The 16,503-nt window shown below is 41.1% G+C and overlaps 1 protein-coding gene across 8 annotated transcripts in view; it reads right to left on the bottom strand.

The window, feature by feature from the left end:
* The window catches only part of tut4 (terminal uridylyl transferase 4), a 96,410-nt gene that overhangs the window by 38,170 nt on the left and 41,737 nt on the right, over positions 1-16,503 (bottom strand). For 7 of the 8 annotated variants that reach the window (XM_061684734.1, XM_061684736.1, XM_061684739.1 and 4 more), the window contains 11 exons: positions 15,990-16,116; positions 12,708-12,827; positions 11,973-12,167; positions 11,398-11,572; positions 10,779-11,314; positions 10,507-10,657; positions 7,624-7,710; positions 2,551-2,654; positions 2,409-2,466; positions 1,032-1,135; positions 857-946 (listed from right to left, as the gene is read on the bottom strand). In XM_061684734.1, the coding sequence (XP_061540718.1) occupies positions 857-946; positions 1,032-1,135; positions 2,409-2,466; positions 2,551-2,654; positions 7,624-7,710; positions 10,507-10,657; positions 10,779-11,314; positions 11,398-11,572; positions 11,973-12,167; positions 12,708-12,827; positions 15,990-16,116 (1,747 nt within the window). The remainder of the gene's footprint in view (positions 1-856; positions 947-1,031; positions 1,136-2,408; positions 2,467-2,550; positions 2,655-7,623; positions 7,711-10,506; positions 10,658-10,778; positions 11,315-11,397; positions 11,573-11,972; positions 12,168-12,707; positions 12,828-15,989; positions 16,117-16,503) is intronic. The other variant, XM_061684737.1, reaches the window with a different exon arrangement.

Here is a 16,503-nt window from a genome sequence, read left to right as displayed (position 1 = left end):
TCCCACAAACTCAATCCTAAACCTTCCCACAAGGGTTGAAGCTGTTATAGCTGCAAAGGGTAGACCAACATCATATTAAACCATATGGATTTAGACTAGAATATCACTAATAAAAAAAATAAATAAATAAATAAATGAAACTCGTCCACGCATTCCTGAGCTCCATTCCTAAAATCAGGTCATTCAAATTTCTCGAGCTTATCTACGTCACTAGCGAAGATCTCCGTCTTCCTTTTCCGCTCCTGAGCCAGCGCTGTTAACGTATCAAACGTGTGCTCTCACAAGTGGGTCTTCTACACGAAGGCAAACAATCAGAGGAAAGGGGGCTGTCTAAGCCAAATATCCACAAAGCGGATACAAAACTGGACCAAAACAGAAGTAGCTGTCTTTTCTGGACACTCATGACAAAACCAAGGTGTTGTTTTTTTTTTTAATGAAATTGACACTTTTACACTAGGTCCATGTGAGAGAGTCACGCCATGGAGATCTAAATAGCCAAAATACGGGACTTTTTAAAAAAAAATATTTTATTTTAATACATTATAAAATAAGACAAAGATAATGATGACAAAGATAAAAATCAGTAAAAATCTGATGATTTTTCTCTGTTGTAAAGTTAAACGAATAGTCTTTGTAAAACAGTGAAATGTTCTGCCTGTAATTAATATCTTATTTTTGTATGCATTAAGGGACCAAAAATAAGTTATTTTATTCAATATATATATTTTTTATTAATCGTACCATTAATCGGTTATCAGAATTGTATTGTGCCAAATATAGGAATCGATATCGGTCAGGCCCTTGTCAAAATATAATCCATTAATATGCTCCGTTTTGGATTTCTGACATACGATACCTTTGCGAAGACTTTCATCATATATCCCAGGAACTGCACACGTTCGTCCAGGGCTGCATACATAGCCAGCATTCTGGTGTTGTGTTGAGCCTACCGCAAATTAGTGACCCAAATGTTACAACAGTTTCTCAAAAATAATGGTGGAAACCCTCAAGATTTGGCTTCTGCCACTCACCAGAGTATTGTAGAGACTGATGTCTCCCTCCAAACCACTCTGCCTGTGTTCAAACTTCACGATAGGCACTTTTGCTGTAGTAATAGGCAATATGTTCCTCAGACCTTGTGTTGGGACATATTTGGAGAACACATTAAGTCAGACTTAAGAAGTTGGTGATTAATCCATGGTTTGAGTTACAACTTGAGTTTTTTTGGCGTCGCAACACATACGATTATATAATCCCTGGGGATTTCGACAAAATCGGGTGCACACAGTGGTAAGAAATACATTTAAGAAAGTATACAATAAAGCTAGCAAGATAAAACAACATTTGATGGGGTAGCGCATACCATTTTAAAAGGACGGTAAATCTTATTGCAGATACATTTGACCAAAAACATTTGTGACAAAAAATAACTCCCGTTTAACTATGACCATAGACAAGTCATTTTCAGCAATAAACACTGTGTGCAATTCTCTCACAAACAAACTTTCATGTTCAGTTCATGTCTACCAACAAATGTAATTTACAATAGCATTATTTTCTTCCCATATACAGTGGGTACGAAAAGTATTCAGACCCCCTTAAAATGTTCACTCTTTTCTATATTGCAGCCATTTGCTAAAATGATTTAAGTACATTTTTTTTTCACATGTATGTATGAACACACAGCACCCAACATTGACAGAATTTGTTTTGCAGATTGATTAAAAAAGTAAAACTGAAATATCACACAGCCATAAGTATTCAGACCCTTCGCTCAGTATTGATGCGGAAGGCAGTTAGCTAGCTAGCTGTGAGAAATAATGTGAATTGCAGAACACATTGTCCATCAACACTTCAAATGTACGTCAGGGTCATTTGCATACTTGAATTCGTCGCCAAGCGATATTGCGTCTCGTCTTCCCTGATGCGCCGCGCCGCTCCCCTCAGCTGGGAAAACCAGTGAGGCTGACCGCTTAGCCAGCCAGCTAGGCGGCTGGACAGCGAATTGAAGGATTTTACGGAGCAGAGGTAAAAACTAAACATAAACACTGTTCACGCATGGCAGAATGAGCGTGCTGACTTGAACTTTTATCAAGAAAGGCTTTGGTGCAGGTGAGTTTGAATTAGACCAAAGCGACGTAAGGCTTCAGTTGCCATCCTGGACCTCGTCATGTTCCAAGATCAATGTCCTTTTATTTGTTTTAACAAAGTCACCCTCAATCATGTTTTACAGATCCTGTCAGATTGTTTTTCCCTAGATTATAACTACTATAGATATGACTTTTTGAGTTTCACCACCTAAACGCTTTTGGTGATTGGCCCACTTTTTGACAGGTGTTACTGGCGGATTGGTAATAAAGCGCAGCGGGTAACTCAAACCCTGGCTAGATCAGTAAATATTCATTGACCTGCATGCTTCTTTAGTACTTTAGCAAGGCCTTCGATGATCTCCTTACAGTTCAGCTTCTGTAAAGATAATACAATTTAGAACTGAATATTAAAGTGACACTTCTCTAATCGCAACAATGAAGAATCCTTTGGCACGCCTACCTCAGCAGTCTCGTGACCTTCTAGAGTCATGCAAATGTCAAGGTCACTGTCATGGAAACCGAAGCCATTCTTGGAGGATCCGAACAAACACAGCTGAGCTTTATCTGCAGAGACACATGCACGAAAACACTCTCATTTATGCCATAGAGCAGTGTGTGTTCTGTATCATTTTAGAGAACGACTCAAGTGTTCTCTCAGTGTATGAAATGTACACCAAGAATCCACAATATGATGACCACTTGCGCATCATAATGTTCAATACAAGGGCTAAATTAAACATTGTCTTGACAAAGATGCTCAAGTAATTGCTAAAACAATGTGTTCATCATTGTGGTGGTAGTTTGCAGTGATGTGAAAATGGAAAGTATTCAGACCCCCTGAAAGTTTTCACTCTTTGTTATATTGCAGCCATTTGCTAAAATCATTTGTAAGTCATTTGTTTTTCTCCTCAATCTACGCACAGCACCCCATATTGACAGAAAAAAAATAAATTGACATTTTTGCAGATTTATTAAAAAAGAAAAACGGGAATATCACACAGCCATAAGTATTCAGACCCTTTGCTGTGACACTCATATTCAACTTGGGTGCTGTCCATTTCTTCTGATCATCCTTGAGATAGTTCTACACCTTATATGTCAAACGCAGGTCCGGGGGCCAAATTTGGCCCACGATGTAATTATATTTGACCCGCAAGACCATATTAAATGTGTATTAGAGCTGGCTCGCCAGTATATTATAAATCCCAGAATGCTTTGTTAGTGTGTTGGCCCATCAGTCTAGACCAGCGAGCGCACCGTCCCTTTCTGTTGCAGTCGTTAGCAACTATGCTACCAGTCTCCTGGAGCCAATTTACACTTCCCCTTCCCAAAAATGGCCAAACCAAAGATGGAAAACAGGTAAAGTCCAAGATAGGTGGGAGGCAGATTATCAGTTCACTATAGTAAAAGACAGACCTGCTTGTCGTGTACGGAGCAACGTGGCCGTAGCAGCAAAGAATATAACATAATTTAATAAAACAAATTTTTAATGCCCTTTATCAACTCCTAGGCAGGGACTTAATAGTTTGAGGTTTGGATATTTAATGAAGGAAATTCTTGTTTTTTGGGGTTGTTTTGTTGTTGGTAGTTGGCGATACAACCCAAACTCCAATGAAGTCGGGACGTTGTGTTAAACATAAATAAAAACAGAATACAATGATTTGCAAATCATGTTCAACCGATATTTAATTGAATACACTACAAAGACAAGATATTTAATGTTCAAACTGATAAACTTTGTTTTTTGCAAATAATCATTAACTTAGAATTTTATGGCTGCAACACGTTCCAACAAATCTGGGACAGGTGGCAAAAAAGACTGAGAAAGTTGAGGAATGCTCATCAAACACCTGTTTGGAACATCCCACAGGTGAACAGGCTAATTGGGAACAGGTGGGTGCCATGATTGGGTAGAAAAGGAGCTTCCCTGAATTGCTCAGTCATTCACAAGCAAAGATGGGGCGAGGTTCACCTCTTTGGGAACAAGTGCGTGAGAAAATAGTCCAACAGTTTAAGGACAATGTTCCTCAACGTACAATTGCAAGGAATTCAGGGATTTCGTCATCTACAGTCCATAATATCATCACAAGGTTCAGAGAATCTGGAGAAATCCCTGCATGTAAGCGGCAAGGCCGAAAACCAACATTGAATGCCCGTGACCTTCAATTCCGCATCAAAAACCGCCATCAATGTTTAAGACTATCACCACATGGGCTCAGGAACACTTCAGAAAACCAATGTCAGTAAATACAGTTCGGCGCTACATCCGTAAGTGCAACTTGAAACTCTACTATGCAAAGCAAAAGCCATTTGTCAACAACATCCGCCGGCTTCTCTGGGCCCGAGCTCATCTAAGATGGACTGATGCAAAGTGGAAAAGTGTTCTGTGGTCCGACGAGTCCACACTTCAAATTGTTTTTGGAAATTTTGGACGTTGTCCTCCGGGCCAAAGACGGAAAGAACCATCCGGACTGTTATGGACGCAAAGTTCAAAAGCCAGCATCTGTGATGGTATGGGGCTGTGTTAGTGCCAATGGCATGGCTAACTTACATATCTGTGAAGGCACCATTAATGCTGCAAGGTACAGACAGGTTTTGGAGAAACATATGCTGCCATCCAAGCAACGTTTTTTTTTCATGGACGCTCCTGCTTATTTCAGCAAGACAATGCCAAACCACATTCTGCACGTGTTACAACAGCGTGGCTTCATAGTAAAAGAGTGCGGGTACTAGACTCGCACGCCTGCAGAGAATCTTTTTGAGAAAATTTGAGAAAGCCAACCATCACTGCAGCCGTCCCGCTCCACCAGTCGCAGCTTTATGGCAAGCGTGGCCCGACGGAAGCCTGTCCTCAGTGCAAGACATATGAAAGCCCGCATGGAGTTGGCTAAAAAAACACCGGAAGGACTCCAAGATGGTGAGAAACAAGAGAAGAAAGAACTTTTTGGCCTTAATTCTAAGCGGTATGTGTGGAGAAAACCAGGCCTTGCTCATTACCTGTCCAATACAGTCACCACCTTGGAAGCATGGTGGTGGCAGCATCATGCTGTGGGGGTGTTTTTCAGCTGCAGGCACAGGACGACTGGTTGCAATCAAAGGAAAGATGAATGCCACCAAGTACAGGTATATCCTGGGCAAAAGCCTTCTCCAGAGTGCTCAGGACCTCAGACTGGGCCGAAGGTTTACCTTCCAACAAGACAATGACCCTAAGCACACAGCTAAAATAACGAAGGAGTGGCTTCAGAACAACTCAATGACTGTTCTTGTATGGCCCAGCCAGAGCCCTGACTTCAACTCAATTGAGCATCTCTGGTGGGACCCGAAAATGGCTGTCCAGCGACGTTCACCATCCAACCTGACAGAACTGGAGACGATTTGCAAGGAGGAATGGTAGAGGATCCCCAAATCCAGGTATGAAAAACTTGTTGCAACAATCCCAAAAACTGGATGTGAGACGCATCTTCAAACCATCTTCGGACCTTGTGTCCCCATCCCGCCTCAAAGTCTGCGCGGACCAGCTCGCTCCAGTCTTCACTCAGACCTTCAACAGATCTCTGGAACTGTGCAAAGTACCATCCTGTTTCAAACGCTCCACCATCATTCCAGTCCCCAAGAAACCTGCAATGTCGGGTCTAAATGACTACAGGCCCGTCCCCTTGGCATCTGTGGTCATAAAGTCCTTTGAAAATCTCATGCCGGACCACCTCAAGAGCGTCACAAGCTGCACCCCCTGTAGTTTGCATACCGAGCAAACAGGTCTGCGGATGATGCAGTCAACATGGGACTGCACTTCATCCGAGAACACCTCGACAGTGCAGGGACCTACGCGAGGATCCTGTTTGTGGACTCAGCTCAGCGTTCAACACCATCATCCCTGAACTCCAGCCTTCTCCAGCTCAGCGTCTCACCTGCCATCTGCCAGTGGATTTACAGCTTTCTGACGGGCAGGACACAGCAGGTGAGGCCAACTCATCCACACGCAGCATCAGCACTGGGGCGCCCCAAGATTGTGTCCTCGTGACAGAACACGCTCAAGACTGTAGAGATGATGGTGGACTTCAGGAGGCATTCTTCGCCACAGCTGCCCCTCAGGTTGTCCAGCTGCCTTGTGTCAACCGTCGAGACCTTCAAGTTCCTGGGAATTACAGTCTCTCAGGACCTGAAGTGGGCGATCTACATCAACTCCGTCCTCAAAAAGGCCCAGCAGAGGATGTACTTCCTGCGGCTTCTGAGAAAGCACGGCCTCCCACAGGAGCTGCTGAGGCAGTTCCACACAGCGGTCATCGAATCAGTCCTGTGTTCTTCCATCACAGTCTGGTTTGGTGCTGCTACAAAAAAGGACAAACTCCGACTGCAACGGACAATCAAAACTGCTGGAAGGATTGTCGGTACCCCCCGACCATCCCTTGAGGACTTGCACGCTGCCAGAACTAAGACAAGAGCGTGCAAAATCCTCTCGGACCCTCCGCATCCCGGTTACCAGCTCTTCCAGCTCCTTCCCTTTGGGAGGCGCTACCCATCAATGCAAACTAGAACTAGCAGACATTCCGACAGCTGCTTCCCTCTTGCAATGAACTTCTTAAACACCTAACCTACAATTCCATTGCAACCTGCTGGCAATTTTTTGTCTTTTTGACTTGAGTTCGCTGTCACATTTCTGTCGGGCCAATTATGTATTACGTGCACTCACTGTAGTAGTCTCGCCACGCTGCACTATTTGCATATCTGTTGTTGACCAATACTGGCCACTCATGCCAGAGTAGCATCTGCTCCATTCGCACACTGACTGAGGAGTATCTGCAACATTTACACAATCAAACATTGTCCCAGACTATCGTATCGCTTGAAGTCTCTGCGCGCTTTGCACAACGGTTATTGCACCGGACTATTGTAATATTAGTCATTCGAAGTGCTCGAGGACTCTGCATCTTTTTGCACAATTGTCAAAATAAATAAATAAATGTACCGGCATTAGCAGATAACTAGCAACCCTTTACTGCTCAGTGACTGTTTTTTTTTGTCAACGTCTTTCTGTCTCCAAAGTGTTCTCTGTCAATTGACTGTCTGTTGTCGTACTCGAGCGGCTCCAATAACCGGAGACAAATTCCTTGTGTGTTTTTTGGATATACTTGGCAAATAAAGATGATTCTGATTCTGAGAAGACTCATGGCTGTATTCGCTCAAAACGGTGCTTCTACTAAATACTGAGCAAAGGGTCTGAATACTTATGGCTGTGTGATATTTTAGTGTTTCTTTTTTAATAAATCTGCAAAGATTTCAACAATTCCTTTTTTTTCTGTCCATATCGGGTGGCTGTGTGTACATTAATGGGGGGACGTGGGGGGGAAGAAAATGTTTTTGAGCAAATAGCTGCAATATAACGAGTGAAAAATTCAAGTTGTATTTATAATAGTTTGACTCCGTCTGGTAACTAGTCGAATAAAAGGTAAGCAAAATATTAAACACAGCCCTTCAGCCAGGCGAGCATGAATATTTTTTTGTTTGTTTGATGCATGTCGTGTTTACGACTCACCGTTGTACTCCTTCCTTATGAACCTCTCCAGACTGGCCAGGATTTGCTCTCGCTTCTGCTGCTCAGCATGCGTGGGTGCTAGTTCATCTACATGAGAGGAGAACATCCGTCACCCTTGTGAGTGAGTAATAAGGATAGACTTTACAATGGTCAGGTGTCCATTTATTTAAGATGTATTTCCAATACTACAATATTGCTCAGTGTACTGAAAACAAGCAACATCATATTGCATCTGGTTCAAAACTTGAAATTCTGGGAAATCAATCCAACTTCTCGACTGCCTATCCTAAACAGAGTAATGGGGTGAAGAACAAGTACAACCTAGACAAGATTACCTGGTCATCACAGTCACGAACAGTCTGAGACAGCTTCAGTTTTGTCACGAATCCGTCTTTCGATGTGCAAATGGTTATAATAATGCTGTGCAAGGTCGAAATTGTTGCTATCGCACAGAAACTTCCTCAGCCCAAATTTGGTCAATATCATATTTTTGCACACAAATCTATTGGATTTATCTATCTATCTATGTATGTATTGAAGTCATCACGTAGGGCTGTTAATTTTTTGATGAAGTTTTGAAAATAGCTTACTCTTTTTAATGATACGATGTTGAATTTTAAAAAAAATGTGCCGTTTTCCTGAGAATTGGGGGGTGAAAGGATATATTAAAATTATTATTGGAACAATTCTTTACTTTTGCTGGACACTGAAAAGCATTTGGGTTTGATTAAAAAAAATGAGACAAAAGATCAAAAATTTCACAATTTATTTACAAGGATTTACATCTGCATCTAACACAACTTAATGAACAAAAGTAGTGGAACAGAAAGACTTCAATACTACACTAATGTGAATAAGACAAAACAATGTTTGTGCAATCGCCTCATCTCAGCTTTAGAATTACTTGTTTTACTCCCATAAACAGCTCTCTGCATTATGTTGGTGACACCTTTTAACTGTAAATGTATTCTGAACGGGCTAAAAACATAAAGCTGAAACTGAGAACAGAGATTTGATTGACTAATCAATACAATCTGACGCAGCTCGGTAATAAAAACACACCTGGAAGCCACACGTTCCAATACTTTTGATCTCATAAAATGTTTGCAGGGTTCAAAGTGGTCGATCAAATGCAGATGTTGAATACCTGTAAATTAAAGCTGAAACGATCTTTTGTCTCACAGTCTTCATTTATTTGACCAAGAGTTACGCAGAGGGGGAAAATTTGGTGTGTGCTCTTCATTTCTTATCAGGCCATTGAGCACACAGTAATTTGCACACATGGGCAAAATTGATGAAATTCAAAATGAACAAAAATGATGGTACCTTAGAAATGACTGAAAATATTTTGACCATAGGGACATGTTCAAACAAGTTCTTTTCTCTCATTAGCATCACATGTGCCTCTTTAATGGGTCACAAGTAATTACTATGGTGTTTGGTGAAATTTAATTTAAGCTCCACAGGACTCTAGCCAACCTCCCTGGACGTGGCGACAAACAGAAGAGCCGGATAATATAAATGGTAACACAAGAGCCCAGAACAACCTCCAAAGAAATTTAAGGTGAGCTCCTTGTTACATCAGTGTCTGATCGCACCATCCGCCGTCGTTCGAGCCAAAGTGGACTTAATTGGGAGACGACCAAGGAGGACAGCCTGGGTGAAAGTCAATCATAAAAAAGCGAGACTGGAATTTGTCAAACTGCATGTCGACACACCAAAAACCTTCTGGGAGAATGTCCTATGGCCATCGAGACAAAACGGAACTTTTTTGGCAAGGCACATTAGCCCTATGTTCACGGACGCAAAAATTAAGCATACCAATACAAGAACACTGTTGCTCCTGGGAAACATGAAGGAGGCTCTGTCGTGTTCTGGGGCTGTATTGCTACAGCTGACACATGGTGGAATGAATCTGTGTAGGGTACAATGAAATCTCAAGACTATCAAGGTGCGCGAGAAACGTGCTTCCCAGCGTCAGAAAGCTTGGCCTCAAGTCGTAGGTCAAAGGTCTTGCAATCGGATAATAATCCAAAACACACAGCTAAAAACACTTAAGAATGGCTCAAAGCAAAACAATGGACTATTCTGAAGCGGCCTTCGATGAGCCCTGATCTAAATTCTATTGCACACCTGCGGAAGAAGCTGAAACACGCGATCTAGCGCACTTTGCTCATGAAGAGTGGGCCAAAATACCTGCTGAGAGGTACTGAAGTCTCATTGGAAGTCACAGAAATTGTTTGATTGCCGTGATTCCCTCAAAAGTGTGTGCAGCAAAATATTAAGGGTCCCATCAATTTTCTGTCCATGCCTCTTTTCATGAGTTTGTTTTTTTCAAAACAATTCCGTTGAACCACAATTCAAAAGCAAAGTCTGATTTTCGCTGGTTGATTTTTAGGATTACTTTTATGAGGCGGCACGGTGAACAACTGGTTAGCACAGCTGCCTCACAGTTGTGAGGACCAGGGTTCAAATCCCGGCCTCGCCTGTGCTCTCCCCGTGCCTGCGTGGGTTTTCTCCAGGCAATCCGGTTTCCTCCTACATCCCAAAAACACGCACGATAAATGTAGACTCGAAATTGTCCGTCGGTGTGAAAGGTTGTTTGTGTATATGTGCCCTGCAATTGGCTCGCGACCACTTCAAGGTGTACCCCGCCTCTCGCCGAAGATAGCTGGGATAGGCACGCCCGCGACCCTTGTGAGGATAAGCGGTCCAGAAAATGGACGGATGGATATTACTTGTGTTCGATTCCAGTTATTCCTGTGACCACTGTGGGTTTTTCATTTATGAACAGAAAGGGACCGACGCTTTTATCCGTGGGTGTAAATGAAATCACATTAGGACACCACAGCAACAAAAAGACGAAAACCTGCAAATACATACAGTGGCACAGTTTGCAAAGACGATTCAGGATCTCTATGAAATGGGTGTTCATTGGAGGCAGGGGTTTCAACTCGATCTTCTTAAAGTCATCTGGACATTCGTCTTTTCGGTGACCATCTCGTTTGCAAATACTGCACACAACATTTGGAGGCTAAAAAGAAATGTAGACAGTGGACAATTTACATCGCGAAAAAAACACAAACACGCTGCAATTTGTGAATGGTTACAAATGCTCATAGTGGGACAACCATGCAAAAAGGTCAATATATTACCTTCCCGCCAGTGAATATCATCTTATCAAAGATATAGTGAAGCTCTTCTGATGTTGTGATCCCTTCGTTTTCAGAGTAACACTTGTCCTCATCATTTACTTCTTCGTCAAGTAACCCATTGATAGAAAGAGCAGGCATTGTGTTCAAGTGTTCAGAGGCTTTGTTCTCTTCCCTGAGGGACATTTCCATGAGGTTGCCATCAAGTGTCTTCTCATCCTCCTTTATAGACTGCTCTTTATGGTCAGTCACACTTTCACCATGATCCTGTGATTGTCGGAACAGCAACTGAATTTTCTCATCTGTTAACTTTGTTAACGTAGTCTCTATCTTGCTAGCACACTTTGATACGGCCGCCTTCTCTACTTGTAACAACTTAGAGCCTCGCTTGCCAGCCATCTTGCTTTTCTGCTGCATCCTCCCTTTTCTCTGTGGGCAGGCAAAGTATTTATAAGCTGTGCGGAACCGCTCCTGTATATACTCAAACACCATTTGGCTGTTCAAGCTTCGTGCAACATTTCTCTTCAAAGCAAATGGATCTTAGTGAAAGAAACAGACTTCAGTCAGTTTTTTCTTTTGTCCAGACAGTTATGAGGATCAACATGCTAATATATGGACTTACCTTCGATAGCAAGACGGCGACGAGGCCAGTTCTTCATTTCCCGAGAGACAAGCGCTCTTAAACGGATGCTGATAATGTACTCTTCCAATGCAAACTCAAGTGTGTAGAAACGCATGAGTTCCAACCATAACTGTCCCAGTGAGACGTTTTTACACAATTCAAAAGTCAGCCGGGCCTTTAAAAAGGTCAATTGAAAAAGTTAAAAACTGGCTAAAATCAGTGAACAAAAACTTAACTTCAAATTAAGGCCTGTCACGATAACTACCATAACGACCTCTCTTTCAAGAATAAAATGGGCACGACGTTTTTAGTGGACTCGATAAATTGTCATTGTTTAACGTGAGCCGATGCACGGATCACTCAGTGAGAGATTTGGACAGCTGTGTCATGAGCCGCAATAATTCAAAATAAATATTATGATACTGATTTAAAAGGCCTTAATTTTTCAGGATTTCAGTGGTATTGAAAAAAAAAACAATATTGTTCATCGTGAAAGCTTTTGGGACAATATATCGTTTTTAAAAAATTGTTATTGTGACAGGCCACCACAATTGGTCTGTTCAAATGAGACTCACCAAGCCGTGTGAAAACTGAGCTTTATCAGGTTTACTGCGTTCTGGTTTTGATCTGCCTTCCCCCTTAGCCTCGTTTCGATTCTCTCCCTGCCCATCCGTGGTGCGAGAAGGTCTGTGCTCCCATTGCACATACATGTCTGACTGGATTGCTGTCAGATGATACTCGTCCACACGTTTCACATCAAAGCCGTCAATCTGAAAAACGACCAAACAAAATAAAAATAAAGTCAAGCACCAATATATTATACATTAGCGCTGGCCGAGATGGCCTTAAAATAAACTCAAGATTGTTTTAATAAAAAACAGTTTTCTAATTTTGATCAATTTGTGATGACATTATTCAAAACAAGGTACATTTTTCCCCCCCTTCTAGAATTTGCTTTTTTTTTTCCTGATTCCAAACAAACTTTTTTTTTTTCGAGCATTAATTTTGACCCACTTTCACACGCAAAAAAAAAAAAAAAAAAAAAAAAAAAAAAAAGAATACCTTTTTTCTTTACAGATATACAGTGGCTATAAAAGTCTACACACTCCTGGTCAAATGCCAGGTTTGGGGGAAATAAAAAGTGAGACCAAGATTAACCATTTTTTTCCCACCATTTTTTCCACCATTAAAGTGACTTGGTGCATCATAAATATTTACTGAAATCTAAAGACCTGAAAATCAAAACAGTTCCGTTATCGCTATAAGCAACGGGACCGTAGTGGGTGTATGTTAGGCTTTACAACACGTACCCAGTGGCCAAAGTAGACGGGGAGAATTGGCTCGTTCCTCTGCTGCAAGAAGAAGATGACCATGAGAGCGAAGGAATATGAGGGGACTCCACCCTCAGCCTGACAGTCAATGTGACACAGCTGCAGATAAATGACAAAGCACGGTTTACTTTTCGGGCAGCATAATATTAATACTTTAGGTGTATATACCACATTTCAAGGGATCAAAGGACAGTCTGGTGGTACATGACCAAATTAATATGATCTACTTAAAGTCAATGGCAGAGCTGCCATCTTAAAAATATTCACTTCCAGAACAATTTGTCCGAAATTGTCTGAATTTGCATATTTTTCATATTTTGTCAATAACATTACCACAGGACAATTATTGCATATATATATATATATATATATATATATATATATATATATATATATATATATACACACACACACACACATTATGTAATAGGATGTAACTAAAACATTTGCATAGGTTCACTTGCACAACGTAATCATTACTCTATAATCATAATCGTTTATAAATGATGGCTTCAATATTTTTTTTTTGTCATTTTTTAAAATTTTAATGTATTTATTGCATCAACCTTGAAATGGTGGACACAGTTGCATCCTGAATCAAAGTATAGTGCCACCAGAAACTATTCCACATTTTGCTTTGTTACAGAGTTATCCTCAAGCTGATTTTAGGATAGTTTTAAATAAGCTCTACGTAAAACATCCCATAATGACAAAGTAAAAACATATTTGCAGACATTTGTGTAAATTTATAAAAAATGTAAACAATCAAACAAAAGTATTCACACCTTTTGCTATGACACTCAAACTTATGCTCAGGTGCATCTGGTTTCCACTGATCATCCTTGAGATGCTTCAAGAACTTGAATGGAGTCCACCTGTGGTAAATTCAGTTGATTGAACATCATTTGGAATGGCACACACCTGTCTAGATAAGGTCTAATAGCTGGCAGTGCATATCAGAGCAGAAAGCAAGTAATGAAGTCTAAGGAATTGTCTCCAGACCTCTGAGACCGGATTGTGTAAAGGCACAAATCTGCCGAAGGATACAAAAGAATTTCAGCAGCATTGAAGGTCCCGTAAAGCACTGTGGTCACGATTATTCGGAAATGGAAGAAGTTTGGAACCACCAGGACCCTTCCTAGAGCTGGCCGTCTGACCAAGCTGAGTAACCGGGGTAAGAAGGGCCTTGGTCAGAGAGGTGAACAAGAACCCTTGGGTCACTAAGACGGTGCTCCAGTGTTCCTTTGCAGGGACATGAGAACCATCCAGAAAGTCAACCATTGCTAACGCACGCCCCCAATCAGGCCTTTATGGTGGAGTGGCCAGACGGAAGCCACTTCTCACTAAAAGGTACATGGCAGCCCGCTTGGATATTGCCAAAAGCCATCTTAAGAATTCTCAGACCTGCAGAAACAAAATTATCTGGTCTGATGAAACCAAAATAGAACTTTTTGGCCTGAATTGCAAGCGTCATATCTGGAGAAGAAGCGGCACTGTTCATCACATGGCTAACACCATGCATACTGTGAAGCATGGTGGTGGCACATCATGCTGTGGGGCTGTTTTTCTGCTGCAGGAACTGGGCGACTAGTCCGCATAAAGGGTAAGATGACAGCTGCCAAATATAGAAAAACTCTTTCAGGAGAACTTGCTCCAGAGTGCTCTGGAACTCATACTAGGGCATCGATTCACTTTCCAACACGACAATGACCCAATGCACACAGCCAAGATAACAAAGGAGTGGCTTCAGGTGCAGCCTCTGAATGTCCTTGAGTGGCCCAGCCAGAGCCCGGACTTGAATCCAATCAAGCATCTCTGGAAAAATGGCTGTCGGCTGGGAGCGGAAACGGAACTGTTGAAGCCTTCTGTCACTCACTTCTAAATCTTCGGCGAATGACCAATGAGCAGCCAGTTTACAGTCTGGGGCAGGACTTCATTAAATGTACTGCCATGTGATTTGCGATTCGCCAGCATTGTCACTCACTTCGGCGAATGACCAATGAGCAGCCAGCGTCAGGCGGCGCCGTGCAGACGGAGGGAGGGACGAAAGTGAAGTGAGTGATTCGTTCAGTGAACTGGTGTACTGAAAACTGAAGAACTGACGCCCTTGCGGCGATAGCTTTCATTAGCAGCTTCAAGCTAACGGCTAATGTTGAGTCAGTCAAGCACATGAAAACATGCACGCATTTAAAATAAATGTAAAGTCATAATAAATGTGTTTTTGGCGAGCGTGAACCTCAGGGATGGATCATTAACTGAATGAGGAAGCACTTGAATGATTTTGTGAAAAAGAACTGAATGATTCAGTGAACGAATCTTTTTAATGAACCGATTCGCATGATTCAGTACACTCAAAAGATCTGCCGTGCCCATCACGACTGTGCCATTTCACATTATTACACAAAACTTCATTTCTGAGCTTATTTGTTCTACTTTCTTTGTACGTATGGATTACTTGTGTTCCCAACCTCTGGTGACATTTTCATGTCAATAGCACCTTTGGAAATATATTTAGTCAGGAAAAAAATAAATACAATTCAGCTTCTGAATGTACCTATTATGTTTACATTTTTAATAAATGTGTCTGTCTGAAAATATGTTTTTACTTTGTCATTATGGGATATTTTATGGAGATTTTTTTTAAAAAGAAAACTATACTCAAAATCATCTTTAGAATAGGTCTGTAACAGCAAAATGTTTAAAAAGTGAAGGAGTGTGAATACTTTCTGGTGGCACTGAATATGACATTTCAACGTGCCATTGTCAAAAACATCTGAGTCTATGGATTAATTAGCCTAATTATGATTTCAACTGTCGCAAAAACTAAACAAAAAATAGTTGCATGTGTATATATATATATATATATATATATATATATAAATAAAAGTATAAATTTGATGAATCAGATCTCAAAAGCCTTAATTTAAACTCAGCACTCTATTTTTGCAAACAAACAAATAACATTGCTGATAGATTGGATTGGATGGTTTAAATATGGACGACAGTTTTTTTATTTTATTAAATTTGTACTGTTTTTCTTTTTCCAATATCTGGAACAATCAGCGTTACGGTCATTTCTATAACAAAATACGGACGTTCTGTAACATTTGACAGCTTTTCAACTACAATTGCAAGACTGTTACGTGAAGAATAGCAGTAGTCTGTCAACGTAATAACTCAATTGACATAGTCAAGGATTCGAAGAAGTCCAGTAATGTAGATTTATGATATTTTAACTTCTTTCGTCATTTGTGTACTCACCCTTGCCCAATACCGGAAAGCCAGCACCAGCGGAACCAACCTGGGTTCCAACTTTGCCAAGGCCGCCATGTGATTTGTGGTCAGACAAGCAACATCATTGCCTGCACTGACTTTGCACATCAGGCCACTGTAAAGTGTGAACAAAATCAAATATGCCAGGTTTAATTATGAACTTGTCAACTTTGTTGAACATTATGACATACTTGCCTGAGTTCTTTATGTCTTTAAAAAAAAAAAAAAACTGTCAACTTTGCGAGTGAGAATGATAGTTGCGTAGTCAAGTGGCTTGGTGAAACCAGGGTAGGACAATTATTTTCCAAAGAGGCCATGTGAGAAACTGAAATGATTGTCAAGGGCCATGCCAACGTAACATAAACCTCAATTGTGTTCCATATCAATTGAATGTTAAGCAACAAATTGTTTCATTAACCTGCAACTTGGTAGATGTTACAATTTAGCGATACACATGTTAAACAGGATTATAAGCACTCATTAAAATGTTATGATCAACAGT

This window comes from Phycodurus eques, chromosome 8, assembly GCF_024500275.1.
Source record: "Phycodurus eques isolate BA_2022a chromosome 8, UOR_Pequ_1.1, whole genome shotgun sequence".
Classification (NCBI taxonomy): Eukaryota; Metazoa; Chordata; class Actinopteri; order Syngnathiformes; family Syngnathidae; genus Phycodurus; species Phycodurus eques.
This window is presented reverse-complemented; position numbering and strand designations above follow the sequence as displayed.